This window comes from Saccoglossus kowalevskii, chromosome 13, assembly GCF_978046115.1.
Source record: "Saccoglossus kowalevskii chromosome 13, keSacKowa6.1, whole genome shotgun sequence".
In the NCBI taxonomy this organism is placed as follows: domain Eukaryota; kingdom Metazoa; phylum Hemichordata; class Enteropneusta; family Harrimaniidae; genus Saccoglossus; species Saccoglossus kowalevskii.
In genome coordinates this window covers 20,776,646-20,799,220 of record NC_140653.1, presented here as the reverse complement: position 1 = coordinate 20,799,220, position 22,575 = coordinate 20,776,646, and the positions used below count along the sequence as shown (strand labels likewise).

Below are 22,575 nucleotides of genomic sequence, written 5' to 3'. Positions count from 1 at the left end.
CTGATTCTCTTCTCCAGGAGTAAATGAGTTTCTGTAAGAGTAATGACTGCTATGTGTTTAGCTCTGATTCTCTTCTCCAGGAGTAAATGAGTTTCTGTAAGGGTAATGACTGCTATGTATTTAGCTCTGATTCTCTTCTCCAGGAGTAAACGAGTTTCTGTAAGGGTAATGACTGCTATGTGTTTAGCTCTGATTCTCTTCTCCGGGAGTAAATGAGTTTCTGTAAGGGTAATGGTTCCTGTGTTTAGCACTGATTCTCTTCTCCAGGAGTAAATGAGTTTCTGTAAGGGTAATGACTGCTATGTGTTTTGCTTTTCTACACATTGAGCTGTTCTCTAGGGAGTTGACAATGCTTTAAATTTTGATTCGCACATGTACATGTATGGCCTAGTGACTAGCGGTAATAATGTAAAAAACAGTTTGCAGAACATACAAGGTGTAGCCACAACTCTACTACTGTAGAGTATTTTATTTTTGCTTGGAATTAATTTTCGCTATTTTCGCTGAAGGAATGATTCAGTGAAAATAAAATTAATTATTTACCTACACAATACAACATGTAAGGTTGTGAGTTGGATTATTAGTACTATCCATGTCTGATAAACAAGCTTTGTCATTTTATTTTTCCATATTAGGGAGATTACTTAAATGGAATTTACTTCTGTATGGTACTGCAAATGAAGTGAATCCTGAGCTTAGACCTGGAACAAGTAGAACACATTCCAAACATAGTATGCCTACCAAAAACCCACAGCCCAGAGATGAAAATGGCAGTGATGTTGATGATTATTCTTCTTATGATAATGAATATTCATTCAATGATAATTGTCATCCTGAATGTCTTGATAATGAGTGCGATGGTCCCGATGCCACTGATTGTTGGAATTGTGCACATTATAAAGACAGGAACACCTTGTAAGTACAACTCAAATTGCGTTTTGCAACCCAATGGTCCCTGTGTGATGATTCATCCAGTGTTGGTCTTCTGTTTGTTTGTAGAGCGTAAAATAGTTATGCTTTTCGATTAAGTGTCAAGAAGTTATTAAACCGATCTCATTAACATATGAATGGATTTTTTTCGTGTGATAATGGAGGACATGCAACATGATGAATTATGTGACAATTGTTTTATTAAGAAGTTCAATAAAGATTGTGTTAGAATCTTTAACTCGGCAATTGACACCCCTTAAAACATGCCAAGCAAAATATTCACTTCTAATTATGCAAATTTTCATTAAGGTTGTATACCTGACTGGTGTCATTTACTTTATTAAGTGTATGTGCTACTAATAGAGAAAGTATTATAATAATATAATATAATTATAACCTCAATAATGGGTCACTAATAGTTTTTTGCCGTTTTGATGCAGATGGATATTCATTTAAAATTGGTTTATTTGAAGGCAAAATAAGTCTTGGATTTCCTGTACATGCTTTATGATTCTCATATCATATCAATATGCTAAACAAATAATAAACTAGATAACAAATACACAAGATAAATACTATGTGAATTCAAATTAAATCTGTACTGTGTGTGACTCAAACCACTGATACTTTGATGTAGTATTGAGGAATAATTGTAAACTCGTAGTAGCTGCTGACATAGAAAGTAAAGCAAGTTTGTTGTTACCATGCCGTTTGTTTGGTGTTATTTACTTGCGATACTTTGTAAGAGTTTTGATTTTATAGGAATGTTATTGTTGATAATTTCTCTTCTATAGGGAATGTGTTAAAAGATGTCCACGTGGTTACTATGCACCGGATCTTCATCATCGTTGTCGTTATTGTGATAGCACTTGTAATACGTGTAATGGACCATCATCAGCTGATTGTCTGACATGTGCTGATGGGATGTTTTTAGTGGAAGATCGTGGCGTTTGCAAATCAGAGTGTGGTGAAGGTTACTTTGAAGGTAAAACATTTTGTTTTTCATCCTGGAAGCTTGGAAATTTACTAAAATATAATATGGAATGAAGTTGATTATAAAACACTTTTTTGTTAAAAAGGTCAGTCTCTACAATATATTGGCTCTGCCGTAGAATGATCGAATCTGTCGTTTTATGTCCTCATTATCCATAAAATTATCAGTAATGACATATCATAATAAACATGCCTGTAACCAATTTTAAGCTTAAAGTCGCCAAGATATACGGGTGGAATTACACTGCTTCTAAAAGCACTCTTCTGAAGAATAAAGTACATATATTCAGACTTTTTAGTATGGTAAATAATATAAAATATCGAGCCATATTCATATCAAGCATTAACAAGGGTTCGCAAACCACGAATAGACAGAAACAGAAAACAAAGTAGAAGTTGAGTACAGTACTAAACAATTAAAATGCGAATAATATAACCAGGTAGACCCCGGTCAATCAACTTTCTAAACAAGGACCAATGGTTGACACGGTCAAATGCATGCATATACAGGGACATTAAAAGAATAATAGTAGTTAATAATCTCTTTCATAGCATAAATACACATGTCCATAGAGTGTCCAGGCTTAAACCCAAATTGAGCATCATCCATGTTTAGGAAACCATGAATCTGTTTAAAGGGGCACCTTCCAGTTAAGATTAATTTTACAACAAATTTACTTTCTGGATTAAAATAACAATGGATAACAAAAGATAGATTAACATTGTAAACAACATAAACAATAGTGTCCCATGATTCTTTGGTGCAATCCAAGGGATTGAGCGGTTCCCCTTTAAGATAAGTTTCTAAAATCTTAGAGGAGACTATGGAAATGGCAATAGGCCTGTAGTTATCGTTACAGGTCAATTCACCTGATTTGTTTTTCACTATAGGAATCAGGATTGTTTTCATAAAAAAATGTGGATCAGCATCAAATTAAAAACAAGCGGAAACGCATACATACTTACTTCTTCTATTCTGTGGAGCAGATTGCTTTCAGAGTAGGCATTGCAAGCAGTAGCAAATAAACAGGGACTTGCAATTTGGTCTCCTTCCGTCCGTCCGTCTGTTCGTTCGTTCGTTCGTTCGTTCGTTCGTTTCTTCGTCCGTCAGGAGTAATATTTCAGAACCCTGTGGACGAAATCTGTTCATTCTTTTCTGGTGCCTAGTACTTCATCTGGGACATGTGCAGTGGTTTACTGATTCAACCCCAAATTGCTGACTGGCAGCCGTTTTGTCAGTTTTTGTTCAAATTTGATACATACATTATACATGTTAGGATTCATGTCTGACGTTTTGTTTCATGATCCGATCAATCAGATTCGGAGAGGAAGATGTGTGTGGCTTGTCATCCACGCTGCACAAGATGCCTATACAGTGCAGACTACTGTTTATCATGTAAAACGGGGATGAAGCTCCAAGGTAGTGAGTGTATAGTGAGTTGTCCAGCACAAATGTACCAGACGGAAGAAAATACTTGCCGAAGTTGCCACGAGTCGTGTGATAGTTGCACTGGGTCCTTTGAAACAGATTGCTTAAGCTGTGCCATTGGTTATTTACATCAAGATGGATTATGTATCAATAGTAATGTTTGTGAAGATGGTTACTATAAGGCTTGGGAAGCTGAATGTTTGAGGTCAGTATTAAAAATCTGGTAAATTACGTAGTGTTTTTTTTATGGTAAAAAACTCTCAAATCCTCCGTCTGACAGTAAAAACTTTATTTTTCCTCAAATTAATTTTTGCTAAAAGGTCTTTTTAGCTCTGCTGTCGACTTAGTCGAACAGAGTCTATCATATGAGTGATTGTCCGTCAGCATCAGTCGTTCGTGTGAACTTTTTACTTTTTCGACTTCTTGAAAACTGCAAGAATTATTGCTTTGATACTTGGTGTATATGTACCTTGGGCAGACCCCTCTTAGATTTGTTCATTTCGTTATATTTTAAATTCTCAATTTTGATGAATATTTTTGTCATTTTGGGTAAAAAAAATTATATTTTCAACTTCTTGTTGTTGATTGCTTTGATATTATACATATAGGTACCTCAAGTAGATCTCTCTCAGATTTGTTCATTTCGTGATATCTTCAATTATCTAATTGAAATGTGCATTGCAGCGAGTGGCCCTGACAAACATGCATATTTCACAGATCAAAAATCCATCTTTCATCATCAGTTCATAACAATGAATATAAGAGAACTGAATGTATGCCACATTTTTAATGATTAATAAGTATCAAGTATTAAGATATTCTTGAAACCCTAGAGAAATGTGAGGTCAGACAAAGACATGATTGCCACAGGGAATATCGTATCATTTCCACTGGGGATAATTTTCAATAGTTTGACTGTTCCACTTTTCAGTTGCCATTCCACATGTGAGACATGTAATGGACCAAGTGAGGAAGACTGTCTCTCCTGTAAACAGCGAAAAACCAGTTTTCATCTTCAAGACGGTAGATGTATTGCAAACTGCCCCAGAGGTAGGTTTAATTTCATGAGGGGCAGATTTTGGTGAATTTTGTTATTTGCAAAAATTGTGAAAATTTGTGCTGGTGCAAATTTCTCTGGGGTAAGTAATCAGCTCAAATGGGTTGACATATTTACCATTAACTTTTGAACGTCAGAGTTAATTATTAAGCTGCTTCAACTGTGAGAGACAAATCAGTAAAAATCAAGTAATTTTGTATCATTCAAAAATGGTTCTCCCCAGGTATATTTTTAACAGTTTGGATAATTTACATAACAATTAAATTAGCATAATAAAGATTATGCAAATTTAAATTGTAATTATATCTATTGTTATGCTAACATCAATTTATGTAATAAAGACAACTGTGATGAAGTTTCAGGTTAATTTTTAGCTCCGCTGTCAACTTTGTCGAGCGGAGCTTATCATATGAGTGATTGTCCGTCGTCGTCGTCCGTGTCAATGTTTTACTTTTTCGACTTCTTGTTGAAAACTACAAGCCTGAATGCTTTGATACTTGGTGTATATGTACCTTGGGTAGACCTCTCTTAGGTTTGTTCATTTCATGATCATATCTTCAATTCTCTAATTTTGGTGAAGTTTGGATTTTAATGAAACTTTTAAAGGGTACCATCACATTTCAATGAACCTAGGACTATACACCATATTAGTTTTTGGTAAATATTTATGCTTCTTAATCACCTAATTAACATAATTAATTAATACTGATATCTCAAGTATTGATCATCACATTTGAATAAAATTTGGTACATAAATGCTCTAGGACAATAGACAGCCTGATTAATTTTGGGTTAAAATCTGTTTATATTAATTCTCTAATTAGCTTAATAATTAATAATTTTTTGGTTCTAATCACGTTTCAATGAAACTTGGTACATTGTACAGACCTTATTAGTTTTACACTTAAATCTGTTCATATTAGTTACCTTATTTGCATAATTAGTTTTTCGCGTTTCCATCAATATATCAAGTTCAAGTAATTTTGAATTAATTTTTAATGTGTCTCCAATACTCTCAGCACACGGGAGTTCTTTCTAAGCTTTCTTTGATTGTAGCTTTGGTTCAGTTTAAATAAAATTTGATTGCTGCATGAATGTAAAATTGTTGACAATGATAATTCAAATATGACAAGTTGAGTATGCGTAGTGTGGAGTTCAGGATCACAAACATGAAAGAGTGTGCATGTATTGTTATCTAGCAGTTGAAATAAATTTGTTACATATTCATATTTTGTTCTTCATCAGGTTGTATGAAGAAAAAAATTATATATTTTCATAAACTTTCAAAGGCAAACCTATATGCCACAAAACGTAAGCTTGAACAAAATACAGATTTATTCTAGTGCCAACAAAGTGCCATCACAATCATAAACAAATGTACTGACAATAATAAGATTATGAAATAGCATGATGTCAATGTCCTTGATAGTGAACAAGAACATCACACTGCTGAATTAAGTTTTATCATGAAGTGGCCAATTCCCAACTATTTATGCTGAAGGACTGCTTTTGCATTGATGGAACGTAAATCATGCGTATATTACCATTGTTAGGGTCCGAAACCGTGTCTTAGTTAGCATTGGCTACTGTGATGAGTTAATCTATGGTTGTTTGGTATGTCTCTTCTCAACCTCTAAATATTGCTGACACATACTTGAGACTGTTTACATTTCGTGTGTTGGACACGACAGGCTTTCACTGCAGGATTTACAATTCTTTCAGCTAATAATTTGTCATTTTTCTGGTATTTATAAATAACTGTCAGTGTTCATGAAAATTAGTTCCAATAGCTTTTTTGACTTGAGAAAATCAACATATTTGTAGTTGGATGTGCTAAAAAAGGTGGTTTATATTGAGGTATTCTCTAGTTTTCTATTTGTTTTGTTGTGTTGACAAATATGAATAATGGTGGGGATCGGCTTCATTTTATGGTAATCAGCTTTTGGTTCTAAACATTTGAATTGAAACTGATTATTTGTTATCAAGTTTATAGCAATAAATCAAGCCACTATAGAATTTATTTCATAATTTTTTTCACAAAACCAATATACTTAGGATATTCATTATTTACATGCATATTTAATAATGCTCATCTATTAGTCATTATTTTGTTTTTACCATGGGCAAAGTTTCAATAGTTTCACTGTGTTATTGTACTGATCTTGTCTATTATAATATGATACAACAACAGAATAGACTGCTAAGTTCATAGAAATGGTGTGTTTTTTTTTGTTGAATGGGAGATCTTGGCATTTATAGGGTCATCGTGCATGACAGCTGTGGTCAATTTTTTTTCTTTTTGGTGAAGTGCACTAAATACCAAATACAGTAGGATGAAAGGGCAGGGGCTGTGCATGTGTTGTCAGTCCAAATCAACCTTTAATGTACAAATATATATTCCAATGACTTCAAATTTATTAACTGAAATGGTGACTGTAGTTGTAATAGTTTAACAATCATATGTCGCAACTAATATCAGTATTCTCCCCAAATTTTCATTTTGTAACGTACCAATGACTTCTGTATTGTTTCTTATAAATTTTAAGCATGCCATTTCACTTGTCCAGCATGCTAAAATAGCTTTTATAAAGTCTAAATTTATGAATCGTATATTTAAAATAGTGTCTGAATTAACCAGATTCTGAGTGTTTACAACAAGGTACATTATGTATATTGATTTATCAAAGTACAGTCTATAAGATGATTGAAAAATGAATTGAGGAAAAAAAAGAGGAAAGAAGTGGGAAAACAGGTACCAACGAGACGGATACATACTTCCAACTCAGACCAATTTGGCTTTTATATACAAATAATTTAATGTTCAATATATTTGTATATGTATTGTCTAATACTCCAAGATGTATTATGTAGAAATTTTTTTATAAGGAAATTTCATTAAAATATCTTTTTATGAAAATGCAAAGCTAATTAATGTGTATGATTAGGGAGGGAGTAACCTATAGGGAAGTTGTATTTTTAATGTCTTTTGAACACCCATACATTACCTCAACTCTTAACACACCCACCAACAGGAACATGTTCTGGGAAAAGAAAATGTCTGCTTTATGGTATAATATGATAAGAACTGGCGTCTAGTGAGAAGAAGAAGCAGTTTTTGAGCGTATCTTCCAATTATAATCTTTCATCCTTTAATGTTAGTAATACTTCCTCCATAATCCCCTCACGTCTATGAGGGTGCCTCTGTTCTTGTCCTCATCTTTACTTATAACTTAAGCCTCTCTGACATACTAACTGACTGATGTCAATTATATTTAAAATATTTGCCAGATAAAGCTTTGAATATCAACTACCTACACCATGTAAGCCGTAGTGTTACAACATATGTACTTATTGTTTTTATGAGTCACTGGTTTTTTTTTGGTTATCTTTAAGTTCTGGTAATTTATGTTATATATTTTAAGAATCGCTGTGAACATCCATCTACTTTGTCCTATGATCCACTGCCAGCGCTTTGAACATACCTGATATTACTGTGCATAATAATTTTCAAACTGAGTATCAGTGTCAATAATTTTCAACTTATTCTTTGTAGTATTTACCTGAGACTTATTTTGTCAGATAACTCTACACTATATAGGTATGTGTCGGTTTGTGGCAGCCACATGTGAATGTTAAGGTACGATCTGACCATCTGTATTCCTACGCCATCATGGTCTGTAGTTTTTATTTCCTTACATGTTTATGTGGTGAGAATTGTACTTATTTAAACTGCATGATTTAGGTGTAAACTTGGGAGTGCTTTAAGATGTTTATTTTCTGAGTGACAATAAATCTAATGCCTTTATTTTCTCTGCAACATCTGTGTCTGGTTGTTGATGATACCAATGGTAGGAAACGTTCTATTACATTGACCTGATATTGTCAAGGACATTTCATTATTGATGCTACATAGTAGACTGCCTTCACCACACATTAGAAACATTTTGGCTTATGATATTAAAAACTTGTTTTTCCTCTCCTGCTTTAATGTTCTTGTCTCATTTTTCATGATTTATAGATGTGGAATCAACACCTGGCTTTTGTGTCTGACTCGAGTGAAACGTCAAACTAGTAAAATAATTTGTATTTGGTAATAATTATTCCATGAAGTGTTATACTCTGGGGGGGGGGGGGTTACTTCATATAATGGAAGTAATAATTAATTAATTAAATATAGTGAATTAGAATTAACAGTGTCAAGTAATTATCAATGAAATATTGAGAGCCTTCAGCATAATTCATCAGGAGATGGTGCTGAAAATAAATGTTTGTTTTATAAATTAGAGCCTTTCCTGGGTTCAAAATATGACCCTGTTTCACACAGAATAGATATTTGTTTTGGGAGATAATACAATATATGATATGAGATGGTATTTTTACAATTACTGTAGAATACTTTATTTTTCTTGGAATTTATTTTTGCTGAAGAAATGATTAAGTGAAAATAAAATCTGGTAAATATAACTTTTTCCTATATTTTACATTCAACTTGTCAAAAATCAGTGAAAATAAATTCATTACAACACCCAAAAAATCTTTTCAGCGAAAATTAATTCTAGCTAAAATAAAGTATTTTACAGTAATGCAATGGGAACACTTGTGTCATTCCTGTTCTATATGCGCAGTAGATGTAAAAATTTGAATTTGTTTGTTACTGTAAAGAGTTGAATTTTCATTGCTTTTTTTTGGATATTTTTCTCATTTGAGAGGGTTAGTGAAAGTTGCTTAGGAACCCTAGTTTCATAAATGAAATAGTTTACTCCTACAATAATTCATGGTTTTACTGACTGCAATTCATAAAAATTTGATTCTCACAAAATTAAAGCAATTTACCGTAACATGTAATGTCAGCGAGGTTGTTGGCTTTGTCTTTCAACTTTGCATGAAACCTTTATGCTGTGAACTGTTTCTACTGCTCCATGATTATCTCTTGATCATCTTTAACATGCTGCTGTGACCCACTGTACCGGTACTTCATGAACCAGTCCTATTCATAATGTTTGCTATACATCCCTGTCTGAGCCTGATCCCTTTTTCCGCCCAGTATCATGTCTGGTCATCACAACTATAAATAAATTTCACCATGCTGCATTGTTTTGTTAGTCCCCGTTCGGACATAGTCCGAAAACGGGGACTTATGTTTTGCCCTGTGTGCGTTCGTGATCACCTGTATCTCGAACATGCATGGACCGATTAAGTTCAAACTTCACTCATACATCACACATTATATGGGGCATATGCACATGCATTTTTTTCATGATCCGATTAACGATAGCCGAATAGCGGCCATTTTAAGGCCGAAATGCATCAAAATCGCATTTTTTCACCATTCCGGACCCGGATCTCAGTTATGCATGGACGGATTTTGTTCAAATTTTGGTATATACATTAAACATAATAGGACCTTGATGCACATCATTTTTTTTTGGGGATCAGGTTTGAAATGGCCGACTGGCGGCCATTTTGTTTTAAAGAATTCAGTTCTGGATCCGTATCTGAGACATGCATGGATTGATCAAGTTCAAACTTCACACACACAAGGTACATCATGTCACAAATATGTATGTGCATTTGTTTCATGATCTCATTAACGATAGCCAAATGGCGACCACTTTAAGGCCGAAAATGCATTGAAATCGCACATTTTCACCATTCCGGACCTGGATCTCAGTTATGCATGGACGGATTTTGTTCAAATTTGGTACATACATTAAACATAATAGAACCTTGATGCACATCATTTTTTTTCCGGATCAAGTTCGAAATGGCCGACTGGCGGCCATTTTGTTTTAAAGAAGTCAGTTCTGGATCCGTATCCGAGACATGTCTGGATTGATCAAGTTCAAACTTCACACACACAAGGTACGTCATGTCATAAATATGTACGTGCATTTGTTTCATGATCTCATTAACGATAGCCAAATGGCGGCCGCTTTAAGGCCGAAAATGCATTGAAATCGCACATTTTCACCATTCCGGACCTGGATCTCAGTTTTGCATGGACGGATTTTGTTCAAATTTGGTACATACATTAAACATAATAGGACCTTGATGCACCTCATTTTTTTTTTCGGATCAAGTTCGAAATGGCCGACTGGCGGCCATTTTGTTTTAAAGAATTCAGTTCTGGATCCGTATCCGAGACATGTCTGGATTGATCAAGTTCAAACTTCACACACACATGGTACATCATGTCACAAATAGATATGTGCATTTGTTTCATGATCCGCTTAACAAGAGCTGAATGATGGCCATTTAAAGGCCGAAAATGCATCAAAATCACGTATTTTCACAATTCCGGAACCGGATCTCAGTCATGCATGGATGGATTTTGTTCAGATTTAGTACAATGTGTTGTACATGTACAGGTGCATTTCGGTCATGATCTGCTTTGAATGTATATGTCACTCAAATATGAACGGAACGGGGACGTGTCATTGACAATGACTTGTGTTTTTTTTGCTTTTGCATCTCACCGAACGAAACTATCGTTAGCCTGTATAGTAAGAACATGTATATGTATAGCTCGTCATTCAGAGCTGTGTTGAAGGAGTAACATCAAAAATCATATATAATTTTGTCACGCAGTGCCCATAAATTTTAGCAATTGGAAATGCTTGGTATTAAGATTTGTTATTAGCATTGCACTTTTAAATTGTTTACCTAAACATCCCACACACATTGCAGTGACTTGAGATGTCAGATGTTTTCAGCTATTTGCTAGAAACATGTGCCTCGTTATCTCCCAAATGTTATTTCACATGATCATAACACTGGCTTCTTTTTGATTCCTTTATAGTTAACCTGTCTGTGTTCTATGGTATATATGTACTTGTATGTCTGTTCTACAGGTATTGGGGGGAAAAACACTCCATGGGTTTCAAACAAACTTGGTATATTGATGTACTTGGATAATGTCCTTTCTTGATAAGTTTTTGGTTGGAATTAATTACCTAATTAGTAAATTAGCCAATTTTTAGCTGTTTCACAGGTATATCAAACACTCATCAGATTTCAAGAAAACTTGCTATGTACTGTAGGTGTCTTGAGGTAATCCATGAGCACATGGTTTCTTTCTAAACTTCTTTTATTAGAAACCATAAACTTGTGTTTTGAAACCACCCACTTAAAGGTTATACGCACTATATCTCACAAATAAGAAGTGTAGAGTATGCACAACACAGGCAAGATATGGCCTTTAACTATGATTGATTTAGTCAGGCACAACCTTATGATCTACTGTAAAAGCATTGTCAAATGTTCAGGTGGGAACAATTGTTTTTTGCCAATCAGACACTGCACACATGCACCAAAAATAAATAAGCATTTCCACTCATTTTGCTATCATATCAACAACATTCCTAATTCTGTTGCACTTTGCTCTACCAGTCTCTTTGACCATTTCTGCTAAAAGGTTGCGCAAGTTGTGATAAAATAACTCAGTAGAAAGATACACCCACGGATGCCCTTTTGATAAGTACGATTAACACACGTACAAGAATAGGGTGCTTGTCTACCATACAGCTTTGTTCATGTTACTGTGAAAAAGGTTAGAATCTTATCTCTTGCAAATAATTGCTCTTCCCGTTATAGCTATCTGAAGTCTATTTTTTGATTATCACTTGTCCAGACTATTTAAAGCAAGTCAAAGTCTTGTTTTTTGTTGTTACATCAGCGCAGACAAACGGATATATTAGTAATCTGTTTTTGGTGCTTCTGTTTAGATCTAGGCGACAACCAAACATAAGGAGCAGATGGACTGCAAAAACTCAATGAATCATTTTGTGGAAAAATTAGGCCTTAGTTTCTAAGGATAGTGATCGCTCCACTTGCCTATGACTCCCGAAAATCAAAGACCCAGAAGAGATAATTATCACACTCCCAATCCATACTATTTTGAAGAGATTTTAATAGCGTAGTTCCCCTAATAACTCTCATTACCTTGTTCAAAAGAGCCATTTAATCTCCCAAGGCATTTCCAAACAGCAAGGCTAAAATATCTGTAAGGTAACAAAATAGTGTTTTTTTTTATTCCAAATAATTTTCCTAAGACCTATGTATTTTATGTACTATATCAGCATACTAGATTTTTCCTGTGATCTTTTATTCCTTATCATTCATTGACCTGATTCCCTAAGTTCAAATATTAGTTGGTTTGTGATGGATATCAGCAGCACATATCATACAGCATTATAGATCATTGGCACTGGCGAGATCAAATTTCATTACCTTTTTGGACTGGTAGATTCACCTTTGCAGCTTGTTGTATAGATCAGTCTCCTCTATATTGACATGATACAGGTAATAGTTTGTGACAACATGTTGTCATCCCAAGGATAGATGCTGTGTGTCTGCTGGCTTTGTGGTTATCACACGTCATGGTCACCAGTATTGCCAGGTGATCATTTTTATTGCTTTTATTTAACTTGTTACCTTTATGTGTTCAGCATTGATTTTACACTTTCTAGATAAACATGTCAGCAACAGGGCTTTGAACTACACAAATATTGCCATTGAACTTGAGGCATGTGTCTTGAATGCACAGGGTTTGCTATGGTGCACTTCTATAAATACAGATATTCCCTACATTATTTCTATATGCAGATTTGGCATTGAAACTTGGTCTCTTTGAAATTCAAGCCCCGGTATTTTGTGAATTTTTCATAGCAGTTAATTATCAGTCACAATACGTCATGCTTGATCTGAGAACTTGGACATACAATATTGTGACTTTTTGAAATGTTAGTGAATTTTGGACTCTGCAGATGAATGTTATTTGTTGTATCTCATGACAATTATCCTGATTGCTTCAGGCTTTTAATTTCTTAGAACACAAAAATATTTGCACTTTGATACTATTTTTGTCAGATCAGATTTGATATAAATATTCCAATAAAGGGTATGTCATTTGAACATGTAGCTTTTCATCCACCTTATTGGTTAACAGGTTTCATTCATCAACTGTCCATCGTTTCTGACCTGTGATATTTGCTTGGTTTTACACGTCAGCATTTTATCAGAGCCGTGCCATTGTTTCTCCAACTAATTAACAGAAGGTTGTCTTTTGTCTGTTTATATGGTTGTGGCTGAATGCGTTCCAAAGTTCTTTCCGGTTTGTGACAGCCAAGCACGAACAGCACCCTTCGCTATTGGTTATTGTTTAAATGGACTATATTCGGGGTCCAGTCCTATCGTAGCTCAACCCCAAGAGTTTATTGGAGCCATACTAGGTTCAAGCTAACTGCATTTACACAGTCAATTTTGCCAGCACAAGCTGTTGGGCTCTGATGTGATGCTGACATGTAAACGAGGTATATATTTCAATCATGGTATTATTTTGTTATATTGATTTAGTTAATGAAAACATCCAATGTTTTTTTTTCTGTCAATTGTTACATCCTTAGAGCTTTCAGGTAATGCTTGTACAGAACATACTTGTAAGTTTAACAAAATAATTTGCTGCCCCAGCGCTTGCATTCATAAAGTTAATAACCAATAGAAATTAATGACTGCGACAAAAATTATTTGAGTGTGACAAATTTGATGGCTCAGTATTGGTGCGCAAATTGGATACACACTATGATCACCTGCAGTGGTTACGACAGTGTTGCCGACTGTGTTGACGTTTTACTAGGGTGTTATGACATCATTGCTGTTTTCTTTGTTTTTTTGGGTAGAACTTGGTAATACGCATGCTGTAAAAGCACTTTGACACACTGATCACTAGAGGAAATTTGTTTTCATTTGCTATCATGTATTAATGTGTACTGGTATACCTTATTTGACTATTAGAAATGGATATGTTTACGTAAATTCCATGTAAGAGATGACAGTATTAGGTTGGAATGCACTTTATGCATCTCCAAGACATGCAACATAAGCATTTCAACATACATACATACGTTTCTAATGACACTTTTAGTTTAGCAAACATAGTAATAATGGTTTTGGCTTAAGTCAATCAGTTAATTGCCTTTTTGTTAACAATCGAAGAAATTACATATATTATGTCCAGCTGGCAATGACATAAATTATTCAATGGATTTTTAGCTCCGCTGTCGACTTTGTCGAGCGGAGCTTATCATATGAGTGATTGTCCGTCGTCGTCGTCGTCGGCGTCCGTCGTCCGTGTCAATGTTTTACTTTTTCGACTTCTTCTTGAAAACTACAAGCCTGAATGCTTTGATACTTGGTGTATATGTACCTTGGGTAGACCTCTCTTAGGTTTGTTCATTTCATGTTGATATCTTCAATTCTCTAATTTTGGTGAATATTTTTGTCATTTTTGGTAGAAAGTGATATTTTCGACTTCTTGTTAAAAACCGCAAGTGCAATTGCTTTGATATTACATATATAGGTACTACATGTGGACCTCTCTCAGATTTGTTCATTTTGTAATGATATCTTTAATTCTCTAATTTTGGTGAATATTTTTGTCATTTTTGATAAAAAGTGATATTTTCGACTTCTTGTTAAAAATCGCAAGTCCAATTGCTTTGATACTACATATATAGGTACTACATGTGGACCTCTCTCAGATTTGTTCATTTCTTGATGATATCTTCAATTCTCTAATTTTGGTGAATATTTTTGTAATTTTTGGTAAAAAGTGATATTTTCGACTTCTTGTTAAAAACCAAGAGTTCAATTGCATTGATATTACATATATAGATACTACATGTAGACCTTTCTCAGATTTGTTCATTTTGTGATGATATCTTCAATTCTCTAATTTTGGTGAGTATTTTTGTCATTTTTGGTAAAAAGTGATATTTTCGACTTCTTGTTAAAAACTGTAAGTCCGATTGCTTTGATATTATATATATAGGTACTACATGTGGACCTCTCTCAGATTTGTTCATTTTGTGATGATATCTTCAATTCTCTAATTTTGGTGAATATTTTTGTAATTTTTGGTAAAAAGTGATATTTTCGACTTCTTGTTAAAAACCAAAAGTTCATTTGCTTTGATATTACATATATAGATACTACATGTAGACCTTTCTCAGATTTGTTCATTTCCTGATGATATCTTCAATTCTCTAATTTTGGTGAATATTTTTGTCATTTTTGGTAGAAAGTGATATTTTCGACTTCTTGTTAAAAACTGCAAGTCCGATTGCTTTGATACTATACATATTGTTCATTTTCTAATGATGTCTTCTGTTCTTTAATTGAAATGTGCATTGCTAACAGCGGAGCTATCTCAGCCGACAGGCTGCTTGTTCGACTTCTTCATGAAAACTACAAGCCTGAATGCTTTGATACTTGGTGTATATGTACCTTGGGTAGACCTCTCTTAGGTTTGTTCATTTATTTTGATATCTTCAATTCTCTAATTTTGGTGAATATTTTTGTCATTTTTGGTAAAAAGTGATATTTTCGACTTCTTGTTAAAAACTGTAAGTCCGATTGCTTTGATATTACATATATAGGTACTACATGTGGACCTTGCTCAGATTTGTTCATTTTATGATGATATCTTCAATTCTCTAATTTTGGTGAATATTTTTGTAATTTTTGGTAAAAAATGATATTTTCGACTTCTTGTTAAAAAACAAAAATTCAATTGCTTTGATATTACATATATAGATACTACATGTAGACCTTTCTCAGATTTGTTCATTTTGTGATGATATCTTCAATTCTCTAATTTTGGTGAATATTTTTGTAATTTTTGGTAAAAAGTGATATTTTCGACTTCTTGTTAAAAAACAAAAATTCAATTGCTTTGATATTACATATATAGATACTACATGTAGACCTTTCTCAGATTTGTTCATTTTGTGATGATATCTTCAATTCTCTAATTTTGGTGAATATTTTTGTAATTTTTGGTAAAAAGTGATATTTTCGACTTCTTGTTAAAAACCAAAAATTCAATTGCTTTGATATTACATATATAGATACTACATGTAGACCTTTCTCAGATTTGTTCATTTCGTGATGATATCTTCAATTCTCTAATTTTGGTGAATATTTTTGTCATTTTTGGTAGAAAGTGATATTTTCGACTTCTTGTTAAAAGCCCAATTTACTTGCCCCAGGCAAGTGTGAATTGGAGGTGTGACTATGCTAATGAGTGTTGCTAATCACTTATATAGCCTATGACGCATCCTGTTTCAGCGATCCAACATCATGTGACTTTGATTGACAGTAGTTATTTAAGATTAGTAGCGCATCCCTTTCCTTGGTTCGTGTTTTTGACTTTTATCCGCCAAAATCTCAGCTCGTACACTATTTATTGTCATAAATACTACACACAGTCACTGCTGTGATATTCATAGTCACATGCATCCACTTTGGCACGACATAATCGACCTGTAAGTTCGAGAAAACACGTTTTTACGGGAGCTTGGCTGGAGCTGTTCACTACAATGTGACAAGCAAGGAAATAATTCCTATTGTTTAAGGTAGCGAGAAGGGAAATTTTCACTTTTTTCTTGATTTTTCAAAAATTGATAAAACGGTTACTTTAGACCTTGATACATCACCCCAGGTTTACAAAAGATCGAAATTGCGAAATAACGTTGCTCAAATTAGTGTTTTAAAACACTAGCAGAAAAGACTACAACTGCCGTTTCGTGGATATTTGCATAGTGTTTATCTTTGGAAGGAATTAAATGATAAAATCTTATCTGTATACTCTGTTGTTGACGATTCTGATATAACAGGTGATAAGCTTCCAGTTGCAAACAATGCGTGTTTATCTAACGTCCATTGTCAGCATTATTGTCAGTCGAGACTTCGTCGGAGAAACATGGTCATACAGTACTCATTTCGCCCAACCTTCCGCTTTTACATCGACCGTTTATCGCTTAATTTCCGACCACGCGGTCTTGTCCGACCGGAAACCGACCGCATTTTAATCGCGTTTTTTTTTCGCTCGCTCGCTCATTGAAAACATTGACCGCTCGCCCAAACACTGATCACTGGCACATGAGTGGTCGAAATGGTGGTTTTGATAGTGAAGTGTGAACATACAACTAGTATTAACTATTATTACATTCTGAACGACACCTCAAATCTAATAGCTGTATTACACTTGTATCGTGAAAGCAACTGAACTGGGACCTCTTGTTACGTGTTTTGGGTGCTTGTTCTAGATGTAATATTTTTATTTTTATTTTAATGAGACAGTTACGTGAAAAAAGCCTAGGTAACTCCTTTTGACAGAGCAGAGAAACGAGGAAATGTTAGTGATTAATTCCAAAAATAACTATATCGAATCCACATCGGTCCACGTCTGGTAAATTTGACATTCAATTTTTAAAATTAAGTCACGATCATTGAATGAGCTCGGTCTATACCGTATACGTACCGCAAAAGTGTTCCCACAAAAAATATTTTCGACTAAAAACGGCCACATGCCCTGAAAAAATCGAACAGAGCTTGACATGTATGAATAATTTATTGGGCTTAAAAGAAAAACGTGTCAAATTTAGTTATAGCCATAACTATTTGGTGGCCAGTCGATGAACAATTCAAAGTCCTTCAGGGCTGAAAATCATCGACGCTCCTCTGGTTTACTTTATTTCACAACTTGCAGAGAAAACTGATTCGCGTGAGCTCTAATGTATCTTAGCCTAGTATTTTCTTTTTGAACTAAGGTCAAATTCCATCAGTTTGTCAAAATATATGTTTTTCAGCGAATAATTTTGAAGCCTGTCGCAGCACAAACAACTATGTGAATCGACGCCGGTGATTGGATTGTACGACGACCCTTCAATGAGCGTCAAATATGCTTTGTTACAACATCATTGATTGGCTGAGAGTCACCTGATCGGAGCACGAACTGGGTCACAGAACCATATTTGTCCGTATTATCAACAGGACTTTGCAAAATAACCACACCCACATTTTCAATCTTTTTTAGCGCGGAAGTTGCCAACAAATGTAAAAAAAATCGTGAATTTCATGGATTTGAATAAAATAAAGCAAGCGATTGATAAGGATGATTCTTAATATTTTCCCCGATGCTCTTCGAATTTTTATTTTTTTTTATTTCAAGGTAAGAAATGGCTAGTTGAAGTTGCATCGTCTTCAATGCGGTTGTTTCACCGCGAACAACTCTAGCTCTGTTTTGGGCATGGTTTAGTTTTGCGATGTAAAATAAAATATATATTAAAATAATAATACTTGATTAATTATTTGGGGTTTCAGCCCACAAATTACGGACATGATCTCCATGAATTACGGTCAATGTTTGTCTTCTCTCGGCTGATTGTCACGGTGTTGATCGACGCCCTTCCTAAACTCAGTATGGAGAAACCAATGGGGATCGACATTCCAAACAAACAATCGAAATTATCAACGAAAGACAAGATTTTTCTAGATATTTACAAACATACTGTCATGATAAACATATGTAAAATTAACAAATACACAAAGAGGTGTAATATTAGGTTTTATTTTAGGCTTAGAAATATTTTCTTTCACTCAGCCCATGCATGTAACTGCCATTTAGCTTTACGGTCCTTCAGCATCGGGGGAAAACAACAATAATTATACAAAACACATTGCAAAGACTCAACAATCAGGAAAGAAACCCCAGACAACCATGTCGTACTTGTGTTGAAATACATTTTGTATTTCACGTCAGAATATTGTTTAAAATAAAATATTCAGTCCAAGCCAAATCGAGGTCAAAGGGTCAGGTTGCGTGCATATAATTATATATAGATAAAACAAAAAGTATTTGAACTTTTGTCAGCTGTTCAACATCTATAAAAACCAGAAAGACAATTATAAGACAATGTGAACCTCGGAAATTATTCTGTTAGTCCGAATTTTAAATGCGCGCGAACGAGCAGGTGGGCGGTGATATTTCGGGGTTTGCTCGGTCGAAAAAAAAGCGGAAATTGTCCGGTTGAATTCAACAAGCGGTCGCAAAAGCGAGAGAAAAAGGTGATTGGAAAGCGGAAGCGGGCGGGAGGTTGTGCGAAAGGAGTACTGTAACTTTGCACAACTTTCTTTTAAATCGTTTTATTTTCCAAGTCAATATTCTATTTTACTAATACATTTTTTTTCTAACGCAATGGCGAAGAAAGGAAAGAAAGCGTTGACAGACGAGGCAAAGAAAAATCTGCCACTCAGTGTCGCACTCTGACACAGCAATTTTTTTTAAAACATCGGCCATTTTGTTTCACCATGAAAACCGTTTTATTAGATGTCTTATCTGAGACACTTGAAGGATTAGCTTGTTTGTAAACTGTCAGCGTGTACAGTGGGACAGTAATGTTTGTCAGAGGATTATCCCTCGTTGTTCGTTTGCATAACAATGGAAAACCCGAACGTTCCTGGAGTACGGACTCAAATGCCAGCAGTTTTCTTCATTTTTCACGCTCGAGTTTGAAATTATTCATTATCTGACACTCTTTATGAGTTCTATGATATCAGTGGTTAATATGTTTGGTCATTTTTAGTGTATATTTATAATAATGCAGCAAATCTACAGTGTTTTATTAACCAAAACTGTTTTTCGCGTTTTTCTTGAGTTGAAGTTTTGATCGAGAACGACTCATTGGGACCGCCGCCAAATCAAGTGCGTTCGGACTAGGACATTCAAACTCGCAGTTATCGTTCAAAAGATAATGATGGTGCGAAATATGTCTGGGTTTTTAAAGTAAATGCTTTGTCACAGAATAATAGTCTGTTAAACGTGCCAAGTATGAAATAATTTGGGGACAAAAAAACAAACCTGCATAGAAATCGGAATAATAGGTCTTTTGATTATCGGAGACGCATTTCAATGGACTTGATTACGGACAATGCATAACTTAAATTTCACCAGGAAATTCCGCAGTGTGCTTTCGCAATCGCGTACTTAGTCATTTTTACAAGGTCCGCCATTTTTGATGTCACGTGATAATTATGTAAACAATGTCTGTCCAGTTTGTGCGAACTTGCACCTCTATACTTAGTCTTTTGATATATATAACCTAAATTACTGTTCTGAACGAGACAACAGACAGAGAATGTTTTATTTAAAAACGTCACAAAACCTTCTCGCTACCTTAAGAGCGTATTTATAGTATACCTGGGCCTTTAAAAACTGTAAGTTCGATTGCTTTGATACTATACATATTGTTCATTTTCTGATGATGTCTTCAGTTCTTTAATTGAAAAGTGCATTGCTAACAGCGGAGCTATCTCGGCCGATAGGCTGCTTGTTAGAAGTAAAAATTAAACAGTTAACAGTAATTTTTGTAAATGTTCACTAATTATTTTCAGATTTTTCCAAAAATTTTCTTCTAAGCCTGTTGCCTATAGGAAATTATGCTTATTTTGTCAAAAATTTGAAAGCAGAACGTCCCTTGATGCATCACACTAATACCAAAGTGTCTGAGTGAACACAACAAGTTTCTGGTTGCCAGGGGACACTTTTTCCTGTAGTTCATGCAATCATTACTTCTCACGAAATAACAGCAATTTACATTATTGAAGCAGTGAAAGAGCACAACGAAATACCCGGTAGTGATAATTTCTCGCATTACCGGTAATAGTTAATTGCTTCACCTTCAATTACATTGTTTTTTTCAGGCGAGTTTTTGGATGGTGATGATTGTACGCCTTGTCACATGACCTGTGCAACATGTCATGGAACTAGAGAAGATCAGTGCTACGAATGTGAATATGGACTGTAAGTATGATTCTATGTACTAATATGTACCGTATAATCTCTTGAATAGGGTCAGTCTGTTTTAGGTGAATTATCAAAGCTCATTTAAATATGTTAATTCGGCGACTTAATGGTGAACGCAACATGGAAGAGAATTACCGATGTTGTTTTAATCATTTGGCTTTGATTTCAATACGAAAGTTGCATGATTTTTTTTTTTTAAATCAAGAAATTATTTGTTTTCAAAAGATAAACTGATCATTGAAAAAGAATTTAACACTTTTTATGGGGATTAACAGCTCATTGTCGAAATGCAGTTTACACATTCACATTCATTCTTGAAAAGGCATCAATGACTACAGGAAAACCTAAATTAGACTCTAATCTAGGTGTCAGGAAAGATTGAAATGTTTGAAGAATGACGCCTATTCAAGAGATTATACGGTATATGTATTATACCAGAGGTACATTACTTGGGGTTTGTAACTACGGTGACATGATACCAAGATCCCGTCACAATCTCGCTCTCGCACAAGCGTTCCAACTCAGAAAAAATGCGTATGCGCATGCCCGAGGTAACTAGGATACTGGAATGTCCAGGTGGATCAAAATAGCTGCCCACGATATGACGGATTACGAGAACTATATTTTCTGTACATTTTCGATGTATTACATTTTTCACTATGATAGTGACAAGAAAAGTTTATTTTTTTCATTACAAACCTTGAACATTGATATGCGTCATGTCAGGTCGTAGCCTCAGTCTCGCTATCTACGAGAAGAGACTTGAATGGGATCTTGACATGATGTCACCATACAGTACTATTGCGAGTTGCAAACCCCAAGTAATGTACCTCTGATTATACTAATTATGTCTTGTGTGATAAATCAGTACCAGGTGTATTCACAAAAATAAACATCTGCTAGTCAGTCCTTTTGAACCAAATCGTTAAGCAAAAACCATGCATCAATAACCTAGCTTTCTAATTTTGAATAAGAACTGCCCATGTATGTTTGAGAAAAACTTGATCACACATTGTATTGTTTTGAGTGTTAATTTGAACAAAAATGTCCATCAAATTTCATCTTCATCCAGTCTTGGATACAAAAAGTCCATGTCATTCTAAGAAATGTTGTTCAACAGACACACTCAAAGACGGACAGATATTATCCAGAATGAAGACGGAGGTGCAGTTTTCTTAAACGTTAATGATACTTTTGCATTCTTATTATCACTAGGTTTCTGAAGAATAATTCCACTTGTGTGGGTGAATGTGGTGAGAAGAATTATGGCTTGAATGGTGAATGTCGTAGCTGTCATAGTTCGTGTCTTCGATGTCGAGGAGGTCAACCAACTGACTGTACTCAATGTTAGTATCATATGTAGACTTTTAGTTTATTATTAATTGGGGTTTACTGTAAACTTTTAATTTTGTGAGACAACTTTTTGCAAGTCGGCAAAAATCTTGAGATTGTATAGCTGTGAGAATTTCACTGGGCTTCTAAAACTAGCAATTAATTTTGCAAAATAATGCTACCACAAAT

General features: G+C 34.6%; 1 protein-coding gene across 1 annotated transcript in view; it reads left to right on the top strand.

The window, feature by feature from the left end:
- LOC102810404 (proprotein convertase subtilisin/kexin type 5-like) overlaps positions 1–22,575 on the top strand; it is a 79,824-nt gene that overhangs the window by 34,272 nt on the left and 22,977 nt on the right. The window contains exons 13-18 of the mRNA XM_085507046.1: positions 636–915; positions 1,725–1,915; positions 3,242–3,557; positions 4,284–4,402; positions 20,952–21,051; positions 22,270–22,400. Of these exons, the coding sequence (XP_085363172.1) occupies positions 636–915; positions 1,725–1,915; positions 3,242–3,557; positions 4,284–4,402; positions 20,952–21,051; positions 22,270–22,400 (1,137 nt within the window). The remainder of the gene's footprint in view (positions 1–635; positions 916–1,724; positions 1,916–3,241; positions 3,558–4,283; positions 4,403–20,951; positions 21,052–22,269; positions 22,401–22,575) is intronic.